Source organism: Petaurus breviceps, unplaced genomic scaffold (assembly GCF_028583685.1).
Source record: "Petaurus breviceps papuanus isolate PSGF00001 unplaced genomic scaffold, PetGlider_PUasm1.0 328, whole genome shotgun sequence".
Lineage (NCBI taxonomy): Eukaryota > Metazoa > Chordata > Mammalia > Diprotodontia > Petauridae > Petaurus > Petaurus breviceps.
This window is the reverse complement of record NW_027186094.1, coordinates 274,317-292,140: the sequence shown is the minus strand read 5'-3', so window position 1 is coordinate 292,140 and position 17,824 is coordinate 274,317. Positions and strand designations below refer to the sequence as shown.

General features: G+C 38.4%; 1 protein-coding gene and 1 pseudogene across 1 annotated transcript in view; one reads left to right on the top strand and one right to left on the bottom strand.

Annotated features, from left to right (window-relative positions):
* Positions 1 to 3,274: 3,274 nt before the first annotated feature.
* Positions 3,275 to 17,824, top strand: part of LOC138167910 (vomeronasal type-2 receptor 26-like) — a 38,279-nt gene continuing 23,729 nt past the window's right edge. Inside the window, exons 1-2 of the mRNA XM_069096880.1 lie at positions 3,275 to 3,486; positions 5,546 to 5,837. Of these exons, the coding sequence (XP_068952981.1) occupies positions 3,281 to 3,486; positions 5,546 to 5,837 (498 nt within the window). The 5' untranslated portion in view covers positions 3,275 to 3,280. The remainder of the gene's footprint in view (positions 3,487 to 5,545; positions 5,838 to 17,824) is intronic.
* Positions 6,089 to 7,106, bottom strand: LOC138167905 (secernin-3 pseudogene; annotated as a pseudogene).

Below are 17,824 nucleotides of genomic sequence, written 5' to 3'. Positions count from 1 at the left end.
GTGAACAGCAGTGCTTTGTGAACGACCACACCTCCTTCCAGCCAAGCCCCCACAGCCATCCTGAAGGGGAGAGATCATTTTAGAGAAATAACCCACCTTCCTCAGCACCATCAGCAGCTGCTCACCAACTACCACCCAAAGGCAGACAACCACAAGGAGCAGCAGCATGTCTCACACAAGCAAGAAACAAGGGTTTCTATTTCTAGCTCAGTCATCACAGCCATCATCCATGGGAGTAACTCACATGGACTAGGCTTAACCATCCTCAGCAACTGTCGACCAAGCTCCCCACAGTTCAGATGAGCCAACTTGGTAGAAGCTACAAACCCACCCCTAGAGGAAAAACAGGAGGCAGCATGTGCCAAGCAGGTCAAAACACCATCAGCACCTTGGCCAGCTTCTCCCCTAGGATCATGGGGACAGTGGTTTAGAATTTTGAATTTAATTGAATTGAACTCTCAAGCTAAAGGAACAACAATGCTTCCAGCCAAGGGTCTGGTATTATAAATCCAAGGTACAACCTGGTGGAGATGCAGCCTGGCAGGTGGTCCTGCAGGTACTGCAGTCACAACTTAGGAAGGCCCAGAAAAGAAGGTTCCTGTTCCCAAAATCTTCAGCTCTGTGAAATGGTGCCAATCACAAAGTGATATTATTTTATCAATATAAGTAGAGTTAAAGAAACATGACCATCTGCTTTGCTGCTACCCCTTCAGGACCAGGGAACCTTTCCATCTGACCTGCAGCTGAAACCCTCCAGGGGAATCTAAGCTCCTGGAGAACAGGGGCTGCCTTCATTTTACATTTGGATGCTCAGCCCTTAGAAAGGTGCTGCCATAGTAAGCACTTAAGAAATGCTTTTTTGTCCATTCATTTCTTGTAACTATTGCTAGATTCCTATGGCAGATGTGTGAAAAGTAAAGATTTCTTTATCAGAATCTAACTGGATTCTCCTTGTTTGCACGTAGACCCCAAGTCTCCTTGGAGGCACTTATCACCTTCAAAGACTGATGGAAGAGTTATTTGGAAACATGAACTCAATGAATGTGTTGGTGATATTGTACTCTTTCGGAAAACTCTGGAAGAACATGAAGAAAGATGCTGAAAGTCTTGGATCAACCAGAAGAACAATGGTCGATAACTTTCAATGGACAATTTTTAGAACTATGCAGAAACTCTGTTATGATTCTGGGCTCATATAGGAACATGTACGCAGAGTAGACAGAAGGGCCCCTGACATGGCTATATCCAAAGACCCTTTGAGATCTCAGGACTTCCTTCCAACTTCTTTACCATTCATTACAAGTAATGGTGCTGTTACCAAGTCAATAGATGTCTTCACTTGAGCATATGTGATTGAAGAGTGATGAAGAAGAAGAAGAAAGAAGAAGAAGAAGAAGAAGAAGAAAGAAGGAGGAAGAAGAGGAGAAGAAGGAGAAGAAATATTTTTTTTCCAAAAATTAAACAAGCTTCTGGGTAAATACTTGTGGGTGAGAGAAACACAAGCTTTCAGGCCCTGGTCACTTCCACACACATGCAACAATGTTGTCTTCTTCTGAGTCAATCCGTCCTTTTGTCCTGTAGATGGATGCTGGCTTGGAGGACTGGTGGAAAGTGGTCCTCTTCTGGATGTGGGGTCCCTGAGGTTTACTTACCCAGATGGAGTGGAATGGGGGGCTGCAGTAATGGGTGACATTATGGGACTGGTCCTGAGTCAGCAGTGGGGACCTGGCACCCCAGAGTTACCATCCAGATTGTCCTTAAGAACAGCCTGGATTAGAAAGATTTTCATCAAGTCCTTACCAACCCTTTTATACACTCATAGCCCTGTCTAAGGTTTTCTTTCTACACTAGATTTCACTTCTCTGCAAGCCAACATTAGTTTTTCATTGGATTCTATCACCATCTCCTGCCCCACACAAGACATAAATGGATATAGGTTCAAAAAGAGACCATTTTGAGAGGCAAAATATGATTCTCTCTAGAGGCAACAATAATGTAATGGATAATGTCAGAGTTGGAGTGAGGAAGACCTGAGTTTTAATCCTTTCTCAAATGCTTACTGACTAAGAGATCCTGTACAGAGCACAGTAGCTCTCTCTAGCTTGTTCCCTCATCAGTAAAATGCTGATAATAATAGCACTTATTTCACAGTGTTATTGTGAGAATAAAATTTGATAACATATGTAAAGTGCTTTATAAACCTTAATACACTATTGAAATGCTAGCTAACATTATTGGTATATTGAGCTATTTATTAGTAATAGGGTATTAGACAAGACATTTTACTTTACATACATAAAGTAAGCATTATATATAATGTATGTACCATATGTTGGATTAACTTTATTTTTAATGTTCCTTCTAGTTCTAAATCCCATGATCCTAGGATTTGGGAGCAAAATACGCATTACTAAAGCTTGTCAGTATGGCAAACTATCAGGTCATGGGTGTCAGTAAAGCTGGGACTAGTAGATGGTGATTCCTTTCAGGCACAGTTTTGATTAGGCATTCTCTTATGCCCAATTTTTGTTTCCCTAAACTCTCTGATTCTATAATCCTTACCATGTAGACAGCCTGGACTTGTGAGTTGACCCAAGGACAAGATAGATACTGGCTCAGAAATCAGAGGACATCACAACCACAAGTCCTGTAGAATCTCAGCTCATCTGACTTCTCTGAAAGTTTTTTTTTTTTTAATTTTGTCTGGTCACACAAACTCTACCTGATCCAACATCTGCCAGTTCCAGGATTCTGAGCTCCTTGGGCGACATACGGACACACAAACAGGGCTCCTGTTTAGTAGTCTCTGTTGAAAACAGGTTACAGAGATTCCAAAACATATTTTTTCACCTGTGTTTTTACCTTGGATACAGGGACACAGCTGGAGATGCCTGGGGCAGGAATGGTCCCCGGAACTCCTGCATGTCTCTGTGGACATCATTGTCAGTGACTAACCACAAAGTTGCTGAGAGACAGAATATGTTTAGGGGCCAGAGAAGCCTTATAATTACCCCCATGGTTTTACATCACTGTCTTTGCCTTTGACATGGGAACAGCTAATGTTCCTTTCTGTTTCCTCAGGTGTGGAGAAAGGACTTGACCTGGCCATCTTTCCTAGAACAAAACATTGCAGTTCCAGGAGTTTTCTCAGCAGACCAAGCCTCAGATGTTTGCTGTAGTTCTAGGAGCAAATTCACTCTGGCCAGGTTTGGGTCTTGATGTAATGTTCAGCGATATATGGTCTCCTGTTCAGAGAAAGATTTCTCTGTTGCTTTCTGTTATGCTCCTGTCACTGCTGCTGAAGCTTCCAGCCTCTGAGAACAGGACAGAGGAGCCAGCCTGCTTCCCCCAAATCAGCCCCAGCCTTGTCAGAAATGGGGATCTTGTGATTGGGATTTTTCTTCCCATGTATTCAGTAGAAGTGAGAAGTGTCACAGGAGCAGGACTCTTTGGAAGCAAACCTGACAAGGAGTGTCGGGATTATAAGTAAGTGCCTGCTGCCTGTGCATCTGAATAGGGCAATGATTACAAAGGTCTTTATGGAAGATACAGGCAGGCAGTGGACCCTTGTTTGCTGATTATCTCTTCTTTCCTCTCTTTTCTGACTTTTGTTGCTCATGGTCAGTTTCCATCCATCTGATTATCTTACAGAGTTAAGGAGGAGAGGATTCTCTCTGTCTTTTGTAATTTCCTGTCTCTCTGTCTGTGTCTGTAGTTGCACCTGTGTCTTTCTGTCTCTTCTCTCACTGATCTTGAGGCACTGAAGAGATCTGGAGTTTTGTCTGGGCTCTGCTCATGTTGTGAACAACTCCAGTAACAAGCTCCACCTTAAGTGTAGCATTGGATAAAAAGGTCATTGTGAACCAAATTTCCTTTTTTGCCCACTGTAGCCTTTAAGAGACTTTCACTTGAGATGCTGACTGTTCATGTGAACAGAGGAATTGGTTGCTTTCTCCCTGATTCTAATTGTGTGAAAGAAGAAAGAATGGACACACAGTTTCAAATTCTCAGAAAGCAGGCAGTTAAGAGAGAGAAAGTCAGTTTGGATGTTAATGACGGAGTGAATGAGAAGGCCTGAAAATTCTCTTATGTTTTTATGTCACCTCCTGGATTATAGGTCTGAATTACCTTAAAGATAAGAGCTGTTTCTGAAATATTTCTGCATTATCAATATTTTGGAAGATGACATTAATATGGGATCTGTTTGACCACTAGTTTTGGGCTGTTTGATTAAGTCCTTGATGACAATTTACCTTTTTTGAATTTTTTTCAGTCCCTACCACGGAAGGGAAAAGGTTAGAAGAGAGGATGAGAAGTCTGAGTGATTACTCCTGCTCTTGACCTGAAGACACTTAGACAACACCTGTTATCATATTCTATGGGTAGAAAATTGGAGTGCTTCTTACCTCTTAAACATGTTTCTGTGCTGATTTCTCTCTCCTGGAGATCCTCATCTCCACCCATGAAAATCCATATCCTTACAGGGTTCTGATATACTTCATGAAGGCTTCCTCTATTGGGAAGGTGCCTCCCCCTGCTCAGAATTCCTAACTCTCTTTGTACAAGTCACAGGCCAAATATTCACTACTGCCTTGTATTATAATTTTGAATTATTTCCCTTAAGTCAGAAAACTTGGGAAAGAGGTGCAGACACTGACTTGCTAATCACAGATGCTTTTAAGAAGAGAAATCTACAAGGACTGGCATTCCTAGAAGGCACAGCAGCATTGGATAGAACCAAAAGGAAGCATAAGTAGAGAAATTGTAGAAAGGAAGTTTTTGTGGGAGTCAGGGAGATGTTCACAAAGGCGCAGAATGTGCAGGGAGGATGGACACACTTCATTCTTCTGGTGTCCTGGATGATGTTAGGTGTTTGAGTACTGTGAAGAGGGGTATAGTTATATAAGGTTATTATCAGGGACAAACAACATCAGTCTTTGGGAGCAGGGACTATGGGAACTCATACTTGGGTTGTGCACCAAGATTCATGACTGTTGTTGACTAAAGCTTGGTGAAGGCAGGTGGAAATTATAACGTTATATTCAGACAGACTCCAAAGGAGGACATGGCTTTTGACAGTTACTTCTGATCTTACTCTTAAAGGATGATTGAGGATTGTGTTTATTTTTGCAACTTCCCAGGACCTCTTCATTTACCTTTTAGGGGAGGGTATTATATTCCACTACAGATAATGTTATAGCTGGAATTCCTTTTAAGAACCAGTTGAATTAGACAATTTCTTGGCTGCTTTCAAAATCTTAAATTCTGTTATTCTGAAATGCTAGGCATTCAGTATGTATATGTATGAATGAGTGAGTGAGTGAGTGAGTGAATGACTCTGTCAGACAGAACTTAAAGCAAATAGTCCTCAACATTCCAATCACAAGAGGGGAGCAGTAAAGGAGCAATGGAGATTGTTATTAATACACACAAGATGAGCTGGGGTTCTTAGGCTTAATCCTCAAATGGCTGGAACAGACTCCTTCCGTAATTGAATTCTTCTTTTACAGGATTTGTTAATGGTTTCTGACTCTCTCCACTTTAGGTGGCTATATAAAAATTACCAACAAGCCCTGACCCTAATGTTTACTGTAGAGGAGATCAACAAGGACCCTAATCTGTTGCCCAACATTACCCTGGGCTTCCACCTCTACAACACCTACCACAGTGATGAGAGGACCTTGGAGAGCTCCCTACGCTGGCTGTCTGGGCAGGGCCAGTTCATCCCCAACTACAGCTGTGGGAAGCAGGACAAGTCTGTGGCTGTCATTGGTGGAGCCACATCAGCTCTATCTGTCCAGATGGGGACCCTGCTGGAGCTCTACAAGTATCCACAGGTGGGTAATATTCATCCTGACATGTTCTGAGGCTTCATCAGATCCCTGATGTTATAATGAATAGAGAATGGGCCTCAGAGTCAGGAGGCCCAAATTAAAAAAAAAAAAGTTGCTTCTGCTATGTGAACCCCATCCAGTCCCCTAACCTTTCAGTCTTCTAAGCATTTCTCAGTAAATTTCAGAGAATGTGCTAACCTGAAGCTGTGGAAATTATGTCTTGCCTGGAAATTTATGTTATACAAATGACATCATCAGTGAAGGACTGATTCCATCTCATTGAGCATCTCTTTCTCCAGTATTCTCATCTTTTCCAGCATTATTCTGCCTGTTTCCTCATCAGACTCTATTATTTCCATTGCCCATTCATGTATGCAGTAAAGAGAATGTCTTCTGTTAGGTTTACTCTGAAAACATGGCTTCTTTTTAACTGGATCTTCATGTCCAAATATTGGTGAGTTAGTTTCTAGTTAACTGAGTTATATTTGGTACAAAAATGAATGGCTTTAAAACAGATCTTTCAGGGTTAGGGGTCCCTATAAAGAAATGAATACATGGAAGGCTACAATCTGGAGGCAAGATAGAAACCATGCTGCCAGTGGCTTGAATTTCTCCTTCCATATTAATGCCACTTACTGTTTTCTTGGAGAATTTCCATCATTTTTCACGTCATATTTCCTTTGTATTTGTTCAGAAGCTTGTAACCATCACAGTACCTGCCTGATGAAGTAGTAATCCTAGAATTATTAGGATAGGCATACACAGCAGTAAAATTAAGTTCCTTTTCACCATCCCACCAGCCTTTGTCCATAGCTTGTTCTCTCATCTTTGGATGCTCTTGGTCAATCTTAGTTCTTATAGAGAGTTGATTGGAAATATTACAAACTCCTTCTTCTACCCTTTTCTGCAGCCTAATATTGTCGTGAAGTCTCAAGAATCCATGCTTCATGCCTATCAGCTATCAGAAAACTATTGTGATAGCTAAACACCATACTCTCCAAACAATTTCCACCCTGTCCATATTTTTCTAGCAAATCAACAATGGTATTGACTGCTTTTTCAGCTGTATCAGTTCTTTCAAGTCCAAGCCTGACAAGGTCCATGCCAAGTAATGCCTCTTCTTCACGTACTGCTTCTCTTCCCCATACACCTTCATTACCAATGCAAACTCCATATTCATCGGGTCCCATTTCTGCACCCCATAACCAAAATGGCTGACTCAGTATAATAGCATATGTTTCTGTTGCTTGTTCAATTTCTATGTAGGTGCACTCAAGTTTTCTTTCAGATGTACACAAATATCCTAATGGAGCTATTGAACTGCATTCAGCCATGTCCAAAATGGAGTACTTGCCCTAAGTTTATTATCATCTTCTGCAACCATAGCTGGCCATTGCCAACTATTACTTATGGCTTTAAAATTTATTTTTATTTACAATGTTGATATTGTATAACTTTTTCTCCTGGTTCTGTTCTCTTCATTTGCTATGAGTTCACACAAATCTTTCCAGGTTTCTCCAAATCCAACTCTTCTATTATTTGTTATTGAATATATATACATTTGTTTTTCCTACTTTTTACTTAATTTTTAACACTTTGATTTATTGTTTTTACATTCTCTTCTTTTTAAGTTTTTAGTTTCAATTTTTTCCCTCTTTTTCACTTTTTTTCCCACCCATTGAGAAGGCAAGCAATATATAAATCATACATGTGAAGATATTCAAAACAAATTTCCATATTAACCATGTTTCAAAAAAGGAAGAAAAATAAAGTGAAGAAACTTACTTCATTTTTCACTCAGACTTCTCTCTCTACAGGTGGATGTCAATTTTTTTTCTTCACGAGTCTTTTGGAATCATTATAGTGTTGATCAGAGTAGCCAAGTCTTTCACAGTTGATCATCATTACCACATTGCCATTCTTGTGTACAATGATATCCTGGTTCTTCTCACTTCAGTTTTCATCAGTTCATATATATCTTTCCATTTTTTTTCTGAAACCATCCTCTTCATCATTTTTTATAGCACATCAGTATTCCATCACAGTCATATGCCACAACTTGTTTAGTCCTTCTCCATTGGATGAATGTCCTCTCATTCTCTAATTCTTTGCTACCACAAAAAGAGCTGGTATAATTTTTTTTTTCATATGGATTCTATTTCTATACCCAACTGAGCATGTATGTGTATATATATATATATATATATATATATATATATATATATATACGTATTATGTGTTTGTATATACATGCACACACTTACATTCATGCCCATCCACCCACCCACATTATATATGTATGTTTGCATGTATGTTTTCTTTCCTCTTTGAACCAATTCTGATGAGAATGAGGTATAATTGTCTGCCACCCCTGCTCCCATTTTTCCCTTCACTGAAAAAGTTCTTCCTTCTGTTACTCCTTTATTTGAGAAAAATTTCCATATTCTATTTCTCCCTTCCACCTTCTCCTAGTGCACCCCCTTTTCTCATTCCTTTAATTTTTGGAGATCATTCCAACATAATCAACTCACACCTATGTCCTGTGTTTATGGGAACCTTGTTTAACTGCACAAGTAATGATAAAGTTCTTAGTTTTATTTTTTTTTTTAAAGCAATTGGGGTTAAGTAACTTGCTCAAGGTTACATGGCCAGTTATTTCTGGGTGTGGTGGTAAGTATAAGAGCCCAGATTTGATCCCAGGTCATCCCAACTCTGGGGCTGGTGATCTTAATCACTGCGCCACCTGACTGTCTCTAAGAAATTGGGGTTAAGTAACTTACTCAAGGTTACATGGCCAGGTGTTTCTGGGTGGGGGCTAAGTGTCTGAGCCCGGCTTCAATCCCAGGTCATCCTGCCTCTGGGGCTGGTTCTCTTACTTGCTGTGCTACCTGGCTGCCCCATTAGTTCTATTTTTCAGGAAGTTAGTTTTCCTCTGTAAATTTTTGTATTTCTTTTCCCATGCTATTGACTCTTTTTCCCCATGATTTGCTTGCATTACTCTAATTTCACATTTTTTCTCCTACTTCTCTAATTTCTTTTAAAAATCTTTTTATGCACTTCTGGGAATTCCTTTTGGGTCTGAGACCAGATTACATTTTTCTTTGAGGCTTCACATGTAGCCATTTAGACCCTTTTGTCCTTTTCTAAATTTATGCCTTGATCCTCCATCGCCACAATATCTATAGTCAAGCTAATTTTGATTTTCCTCATTTTTTTCCTACCTTTTTTGTGACTTTGTGTTTTTTAATGTAAGAGTCAGGTTCTGGTCCTGTTCTCTTCCAAGTTTTCCGTATTGGGGCTCTGGGTCTTACTGCTGACTTTCACTGGGCTTCAGGGCTTAGCTGCTTGCTTTCTCTGGACGGTAGGTTTCCCTTTCTGGCTTGTGCTTAGGAGAGGTGGGGCCTCCTTGTTGGCCTCCCATGGGTGTGGAGTTTAACTGTTGGCCTGCTCCAGGGGTGGGACCTTGTTGCTCAGTTGCTATGGTAACAGAGCCTCTCTGTTGTCAGGCCACAGGTATTCGGTCTTGCTGTTGGCTAGCCCCAGGGAGGGCTTCACTACTGGTTAGCAATGGGGTCAAGACTTCCTGTTGTGAGGCTGCCTTCTGTTGCTGCTCTTATACCTCTCTCCTCTCCCATCTGAATGAGACAGACCTTTCCTGCTCAGCTTGGAAGCTGTTGCTCAGCTCCTAGTTCAATTTTGAAGTGTGTTTTTAGTTGTTTGTATTGGAATTTGGGAGGATTTCAGAGTTCCTTCCTCACTCTTCCATCTTGGCACTGGAAATGTCTCTAATAATTCTTAAATTATCTCTCTTGTAATGATTTTACAGGTCAGTTGTTTATCCAATAAGGTGTTTTACATTTTCTTCAGTTTTTTCATTCTTCTAATTTTGTTTGTTTGATGCTTGATTTTGCATAGATTCATTAGCTTCTACTTATCTAATTCTAATTCTTAAGGAATTATTTTCTCAGTTAGCTTTTGATTCTCCTTTTCCATTTTTCCAATTCTACTTTTTAAGGATTTGTTTCTCTTTAGTGAATTTTTGTACATCTTCTTTTTTTCCATTTTTGTTCTTCCTTTATCAAACTGTTGACTCTTTTTTTGATGATTCTCTTTCATAACTCTTATTTCTTTTCCCAATTTTTCTTCTACTTTTTAAATTTAATTTTAAAAATTCTTTTTAAGTTCTTCCAGGAGGACTTTTTGGCCTGAGACCAATTCATATTTCCCTTTGAGGCTTTGTAAGTAGACATTTTGACATTGTCCTCTTCTGAGTGTGTTTTGTTTTTTTTCCTTTTACTATATTAGTTTTCTATGATCAGGTTTTTTTACACTATTTTTTTTTTGTCCATTTTGCAGCCTATTTCTCTGCTTCTGGGGTGCAGGAGGCACTGTCTCAAGCTTGTTGTGTTAAGGACCAGTGGCCTGGTGATTGGCTTTTAATGCCAGGACCTCTTGGACTGGCAATCCACTTATTGCAGAGGAAAGGGTAGGAGGGGATCTGGGACTAGAGGCCTACCTGTTGCACTGGGATTGGAGGTCTTACAGATGACCTGCTGTGCCACTGGTTTTCTGAGCCAGGACCCCAGGGCCTTAGCTGCTGATCTATATTGGACCTAGGGGTCTCCCACTGGCTTGCCTGAATACCACCTATGCTGCACTGTGCTCCCCCTTTACCTGAGTGAAATAGACCTTTCACATCATCTTTATAAGTTATCTTGGCCTGGAAATTTGTTTTGTTCCATCCTTTTGTGGATTCTATTGCTCCAGAATGTGTTTTGAGGTTTGCTTTGAAGTTATTTTGAGGGGAATTATGGAAAGCCCAAGCAAGTTCTTGCCTTTTCTCCTCCATCTTGACTCTACCTCTATGTCTTTTGTTGAAGAAATTACACAAAAGTATAATTTTTTTCCATTAAGAGTTGCTTTAAGTCTTTCTGCCATCTTGCAGCACTGCCACCATGGTGCACATGAATGTCCTGGTAAATGCTCTTAAAAGCATCAACAATGCAGAAAAGCAAGGAAAATATCAGGCTGTCATTAAGCCGTGCTCTAAAGCAATTATCCAGTTCTTAACAGTGATGATGAAGCATGGTTACATTGGCAAATTTGAGATCATTGATGATCACAGAGAGGGAAAAATTGTTGTGAATCTCATGGGCATATTAAACAAGTGTGGTGTAATCAGCCCCAGAGTTGATGTTCAACTGAAAAATCTGGAAAAGTGGCAGAATAATCTGCTACCATCCTGTTAGTTTGGGTTTATTATGCTTCCAACCTCAGCTGCCATCATGGGCCATGAGGAAGCAAGATGAAAACACAGAGGAGAAAAAATCCTGGGATTCTTTTTCTAAGGATGTAAAACATACATACAAATAAAATGCTCTCATGGGGGAAAAAAGAGTTGTTTTAGTTATATTTTATAGCTATTGGCATGTTTTCTTAATTCTGTCATTATCTTATATTAAATTTTCTGTGTCTAAGATTTATTCTTTGACCAAGAAAATCCAGAAAATTAAGTTATGTAGTCACCACTTATTTTTAATGAGAATAAGAGTCAAATTTATTAAGTACCTGCGATGTGCCGCCTCACATTTCTTAGAGGACACAAAGAAATGCATAAGATAGTCTCTGCTTTCAAGGAGCTCACAGTCTAATTGAGGAGACAGCAAATAAAAAAAGAAGCTGAAAGATGAGGGAAGGGAATTAACGAGCTTTGGGGTATGATGAAATCACGCATCTGTGGTGGGAAAGTATCTGCGGAAGTTTCAGTTTCCAAGTTGATTTCAACTTACATCATAATGAGTTTCTGGGGATCATGAAATCCAGGAAAGTAACAAGATGGTAAATAATCCCCTCAAAGACATTTTGTTGTATGCAAATTTCATTACATTGTGGTCAGTAAATGACACGAATGATATTTATGCTTTTATGTATTTGTTTATGAAGCCCCCCCCCATCCTAACACATGATCAATTTTTGAAAAGATAACATGTCTAACTGAGAAATACTTAAGTTCCCTTTTTTGTTGCTCCCATTCAGTAGTTAGCAGAGATCTGTAAGATCTAAATCTTATTTATCCAGGTCCTTAGCTTTTTTCTTATATATATCTTTGTTCAAATTGTATGTCTGACAGTTGTACATTGAAGTTCCCCACCTGACATTACAATTTCACTGTTTTTCCTCCCTTCAATTTGAATGTTATTTTTAAAAGTTAAGCCAACAAGCATTAATCAAGAAACTACCATTTGTCAGGGAGTATGCCTAGTGCTAAGGATAGAAAGAATGTTGTAAAAAGAAAAACAACAGTCCCTGTTTGCAAGTTCCTCACAGTGTAATGGGTGGGGCATGAAAGCAATTATGGACAAGAACAAAGTAGAGAGGATACATTGGAAATGGTCTCAGAGGAAAGGCATTTACCTTAATATATACTGCAAAAGTAATCTTATAGAAGGTGGTATTTTAACTGGTACCTGAAAGAAATCAGGGAAGTCATAAGATGGAGATAATTGGAGAGAACATTCCAGAAATAACAGGTGATAGTAATGATAATAATAATAAGCGAGTAGTCCAATCAGTCCTAAATGATCTCTCCTTAATCACTGGTGTAAGTCAGTTCTTTTTAGTCTCAGATAACTTAATACTCTCTTCTCCTAATATTTTTATTGTTTTCTAATGTTCTTGCTTTCTTGGAGTCATTGATTTTTGTTTGCTCTAGTTTATTTTTTAGGGAGTCTATTACTTGGATAAGAAATAGAATTTTCCATTCCAAGCTCTTTTTCTTCTGATTTCTGTCTTCCAACTTTTAAATTTCTTTTATTTAAGATATTTCACTTGTTCTTGTCTGTGGGGAAATTCTTTTGTTTTGTTTTTGTAACTTTTTTTGTGGTGTTTCTCTTTTTACTTTGGGGTCCCTCTACATCACCAATTTTAATGCTACCCAGTGTTATCTTTGCTTTACTTCTCTCCAGCCTTAATTTTTTTTAAAGCAATTGGGGTTAAGTAACTTGTTCAAGGTTACACGGCCAGGTGTTTCTGGGTGGGTGCTAAGTGTGGGAGCCTGGATTCGATCCCCAGGTCATCCCGACACTGGAGCCAGTGCTCTTACTCACTGTGCTACCTGACCACCACTAGCGTTAATTTTTTAAATTGGGAATTACACAAAAGCTAGTATCTTCTCCATACTATGCATTTAAAAAGGGTGGTAAGCCTTGCTTGATCTTGACTAACCCCTCTTTTTTTGTGCTGATCTTGATTCCCTGGGATTAAACACCTATATATTTTAGCAGTTTCCTTTAGTTGCTCTTATTCTCTCCTTCATACCCAAATTGTTATTTATATGCTCATCAACTTACATGTGTTCTCTCTCTAATAGAAATTTTGGGGTGGGAGCTTTAAAAAGGTTTTAATTTTTTTTTATTTTAAATTTTGTGTCCCCTGTTACTAAAACTAAATAGACACTTCGTAAATACATTTTAGTTTGGTTTTATTCCTAGAAACTTTATCAACCAAAGGGTCCACCCTCCCAGTAAATAAATAAATTGGCCAATTAATAATCTATGTTCATGGGACTACATTAGGATCTGGGGAAACAAAGGCAACAAATGGAATCAACCTAGCCAATAAGGTGTTTAAAATCCTACTGAAGGAGACAATATGGACACATATAGGCATTCACAAAATAGATCCAAAATATATTTGATCAGATTTGGGGGTGAAAGGTTCAGCAGCTCAGGCAGTTTTTAAAAGACTACCAAGAGAAGGTTGCATTTGAGTTCATCATTAGAGGAAACAAGAGAACCCAAGAGATGGAGGAGAGAGTCTCAGATCATTTTAACTAGAGGGACAGCCAGTGCAAAAGAAATGTTCATAAAGATAAGTGATTTGTAAAATGCTAGAAAATGTAAAATGTAGAAAAGTTGGATGGATAAAATTGAGAGGTATTTAAATACCAGAGGTCTTAGTATTTGATGCTAGAGTCAATAATGAGACATCTAACTTCATTGAAGAAGGGTAATGCCATATTTAGAATGCATTTTAGAAAATTAACTTTGGCAGCTGAAGTCTACATCAGAGTTGGAGAAATGTGAGGAAGAGAGATAAGGTAGAAGATGATTATAATAGTGCAGGTGTAAAGTTGTGAGGGCCTGAATTTGTGTGGTGAACACATATGAGTTGTGACAAATAGAGAACATTAAGAACTGTTGTGGGAATATAAATTATGGCATTTCATGACTGATTAAAGAAATATGGCAACAAAGATTGAGGATTCAAATATGACTCTAGAGTTGAGAGTCTGGGTGACTGAAATGATATTGATGCCTGTGACAAAAATAGGGAAGTCTGGGAGAGGAATGGATTTGTGGGGAAAGACAGAGAATTCTGTTTTGGACATCTTAACTTGGAGACATCCAGTTCCAAGCATTCAGTAGGGAGTTGGGAACATTTCATAGCAATCATCCAGACCTGGTTCCGGCCTGATGACCCAGCCTCCCCATGTACTCTTTCTAGTCCTGCACAAACAATTCACTCTTTATTTTGGTTTACTGGTTGAGATGGAGGAGTTGGAATACTCTTTACTATCCATTAACAATTCCAGTTTCTCATTTTACTTCTATCCTTCAATAGCCTCTCCACCTTTGAGTTTCATGAAATTTCTATGTACTATCTAACCAAAATGCTGATATCTGTTGATGTCAGATATCCAGATCATTCCTCTTCATTCTTCAATGATTTCAGTGCTTGTCTCACAATTTACCTATGTTCTCTGACTCCTGGGATCACAAAATGGGACTTCAGTAGACATAGTCCTGGTAATCCCAACCATTCAGTTCCTTGACCTGCTCACTTTTCATGAATACAACTCTATTTCAGTCACACATAAAGTCGCATACACACAACCTGGATTTTTCCACCATCCACAAATATACCACCTCCATCTTCCAGAATTCTAAAACCCACTATTTTTACCATAATCTATTATTTCCATCTCTCTCTCTGCCTTTCCTTACCAAACTGTACTCTTCATTCTCTAAATGAATGCATTTTAGGAAATTCAACCACTTAACCTCTGAGTTATCTCTATCAATTTCTAACAAGTCTATTCTCTTTTCCCTATTTTTATTCCTTAGTGAACCAATTCAAGTCTACATTGTTCTATTCTTTTCAGTTTTTAGCATCTTTATTATATTATTTATTGTAGTCAGCCAAATGTCACCCCTGTATCACCCCCACCATTGGACAACTTTGCTTCTACATGTGTTGCTGAATAAAAGCACAGAAAATCAAACAACTCTTCTTACTGGGTCCACTACAAATGTGTGCTAAAGACTTTCAACTGTGCCCTAACTGTTGTTATGCAATCCTTCTAAACCTCTTCTCAACTCACTATTCCACTCTCCACAGCAAGTCTTCCAAACCTTTTCATCCCTTCTTACACTTATTATGGTTCTTCCAAATTTCTGAATTTCCCTGTCATTTTTGTTAAACTAGTCTTGAAGTTTGCTAGTGTTTTGACCTAGATGAGTAAATGTAATGCTGCATGCCAGATCTCTGAAAATTGCCTGTTCCTTTTCTGCTCCACTGTTATTAAATGTGTGTTGGCTCAGCTTTCCCTCCAAGTTAATAATGAACTGTTCCTACTCAGAGAAGTGCTCTAATCTGTTGACATTAAGTCTTCTGATCATGATTTTTCCTTGAATCCACCACTTTTGCTGAATGGGAATATTTAGGTTGGAGGGGATGTCTGTGATCAGTTCAGCACTCTGGACCACATGTTACCTTTGCCACTCTAATATCTTGTCTATCTCTTCTTCTTAAAATGACATAACCTATTCAATGCCAACATTTTCTGTGAGGATGCATCCATAAGGCTTTATTGTATTTAGGTAAATGGAAGACACCTTTGGAGATAAGAGGAACATGAGATGTCCAAGTCTTCAATAGAAAATGATCACTGCTGTTTCCAACTCTATTCCTCCCAAGGACAACCTACCTCTTCTGGTAGTCTGTGCTTACTCTAGCATTAAAATCACTCAGAATTATTAGCTTGTACTCCTTTGGCACATTGATGATGAAGATCTCCAGATCCTCATAAATTTTTTCTTTGACCTCATCAGGGTTTGTCGCTGTGGGAGCATAGGCACCAATGATGGTGGCATGGTATGGAGAGAAGAGTTATTAGACTGTCTACCAAACTGATGGCCTAAAGAGCTGTTTTTCCAATTTATTATTGTATAGACTCTGTGAAACCTGGACAGTATACCAGAACCATGCCAGGAAACTGAGTTGCTTCCATTTGAATTGCCTTAGGAAGTTTCTGAAGATTACCTGTCAGAATAAGACTCCAGAAACATATTTTCTTCTAATTTCACACAATTTCTTCTAATTTTCTTGTGACATCTTCTTTTGTATTTAGGTCATGTATCTATTTTGACCTTGTCTTGTTATATGGTTTAATGTATTGGTCTATGTGCAATTCCTGCCAGACTGCTTTCAGTTTTCCTGAATTTTTTTTTACCAAGTAATGAATTCTTATCCCCAAAACTTAAATCTTTACATTTGTAAAACACAGTACTATAATCCTTTATTACCGTGTGTCATATGTTTAAGTTTCCCTAATCTATCTCTCCATTTCTTAGCCAGTACCAGATAGTTTCTTTTTTTTTTTAATTTAAGCAATTGGGGTTAAGTAACTTGCTCAAGGTTACATGGCCAGTTATTTCTGGGTGTGGTGCTGAGTGTCTGAGCTCGGGATTCGATCTCCAGGTCGTCCCAACACTGGAGCCGGTGCTCTTACTCAATGAGCCACCTGGCCGCCCCACCAGATAGTTTCTTTAAAATTCTTGACCTTTTGTTGTTCCAAATGAATTTTATTATTATTTTTCCTAACTCAGTAAAATAGTTTTAGCAATTTAATTGGGGTGGCATTGAATAAATAGATTAGATAGCATTGTCATTTTTTACTACATTGATTTTGCCTGTCCATGAACAATGAATATTTCTCCAGTTATCTAAACGTGATTTTATTTATAGAAAGCATATTTGATGTTTTTGTTCATGTAGTTCCTGTATCAGTTTTGGTAGGTATACTCTTGGGTATTTTATACTGTCTAGTTATTTTAAATGGTCTCAAACAATATTAAATAATATTGCTGACACATAATGTAGTTTCCCTTTTTTTCTTTTAATTAAATCTATTTTAGCTTTAACTTTGTCTGAGATCATCTATCCATACTTTTTTACATAATAATTTCTACTCCATCCCTTTATTCTATCTCTGTATGTATCTCTCATTTTTCTTGAGTTTCTTGATTGCCATATATTGTTACATTCAGATTTTTATTCCATTCTATCCATTTCCATTTTGATAAATTAAACCCTTTCACATTATAAATTATAATTTCTTGTGTATTTCCCTTCTCATCCTATTAACCCTCTCCCTCCTTACTTATCTAATTTACTTCTACCCACTGGCTTGTCCTCCTGTTCCTTAATCTACCCACCTCTCTAAGAATTCCTCTCTTAACATTTCCTGCCACCCTTCACCATAATATACCTAATCTTTCTGAGAGTTTTCCCCTTATCTCCTATCCCTCCTAAATTCTTAATCTTCACACCCACCTAAAAGTCCCTGGCTTATCCTATCCCCTTGACCTCCTATTTTTTTTTCCAAATTTAGAAGACTTTTATACCATATGTTGTTTCTTCTTTACCACATTTCAATGAGAGTAAGGTTCCAGCACTATCAGTCCCTTCCAACTTATTTCTTCTGTATCAGTTCTTCCTTTCATGCTTCACATGTTTGAGATAATTACTCCTTTTTATCTCTCCCTACACAGCTTTATTTTTTAATCACCCTACCATACACAGTTCAGTCCAAGCCTTTCTTTTAAACTACCCAAATAATAATAACAGTTATAAAAGTACTGAGACCATTTTCACATATAAGAAGTAAACAGTTTGAACATTTTTGAGTGATTTAAAATTCATTTTAA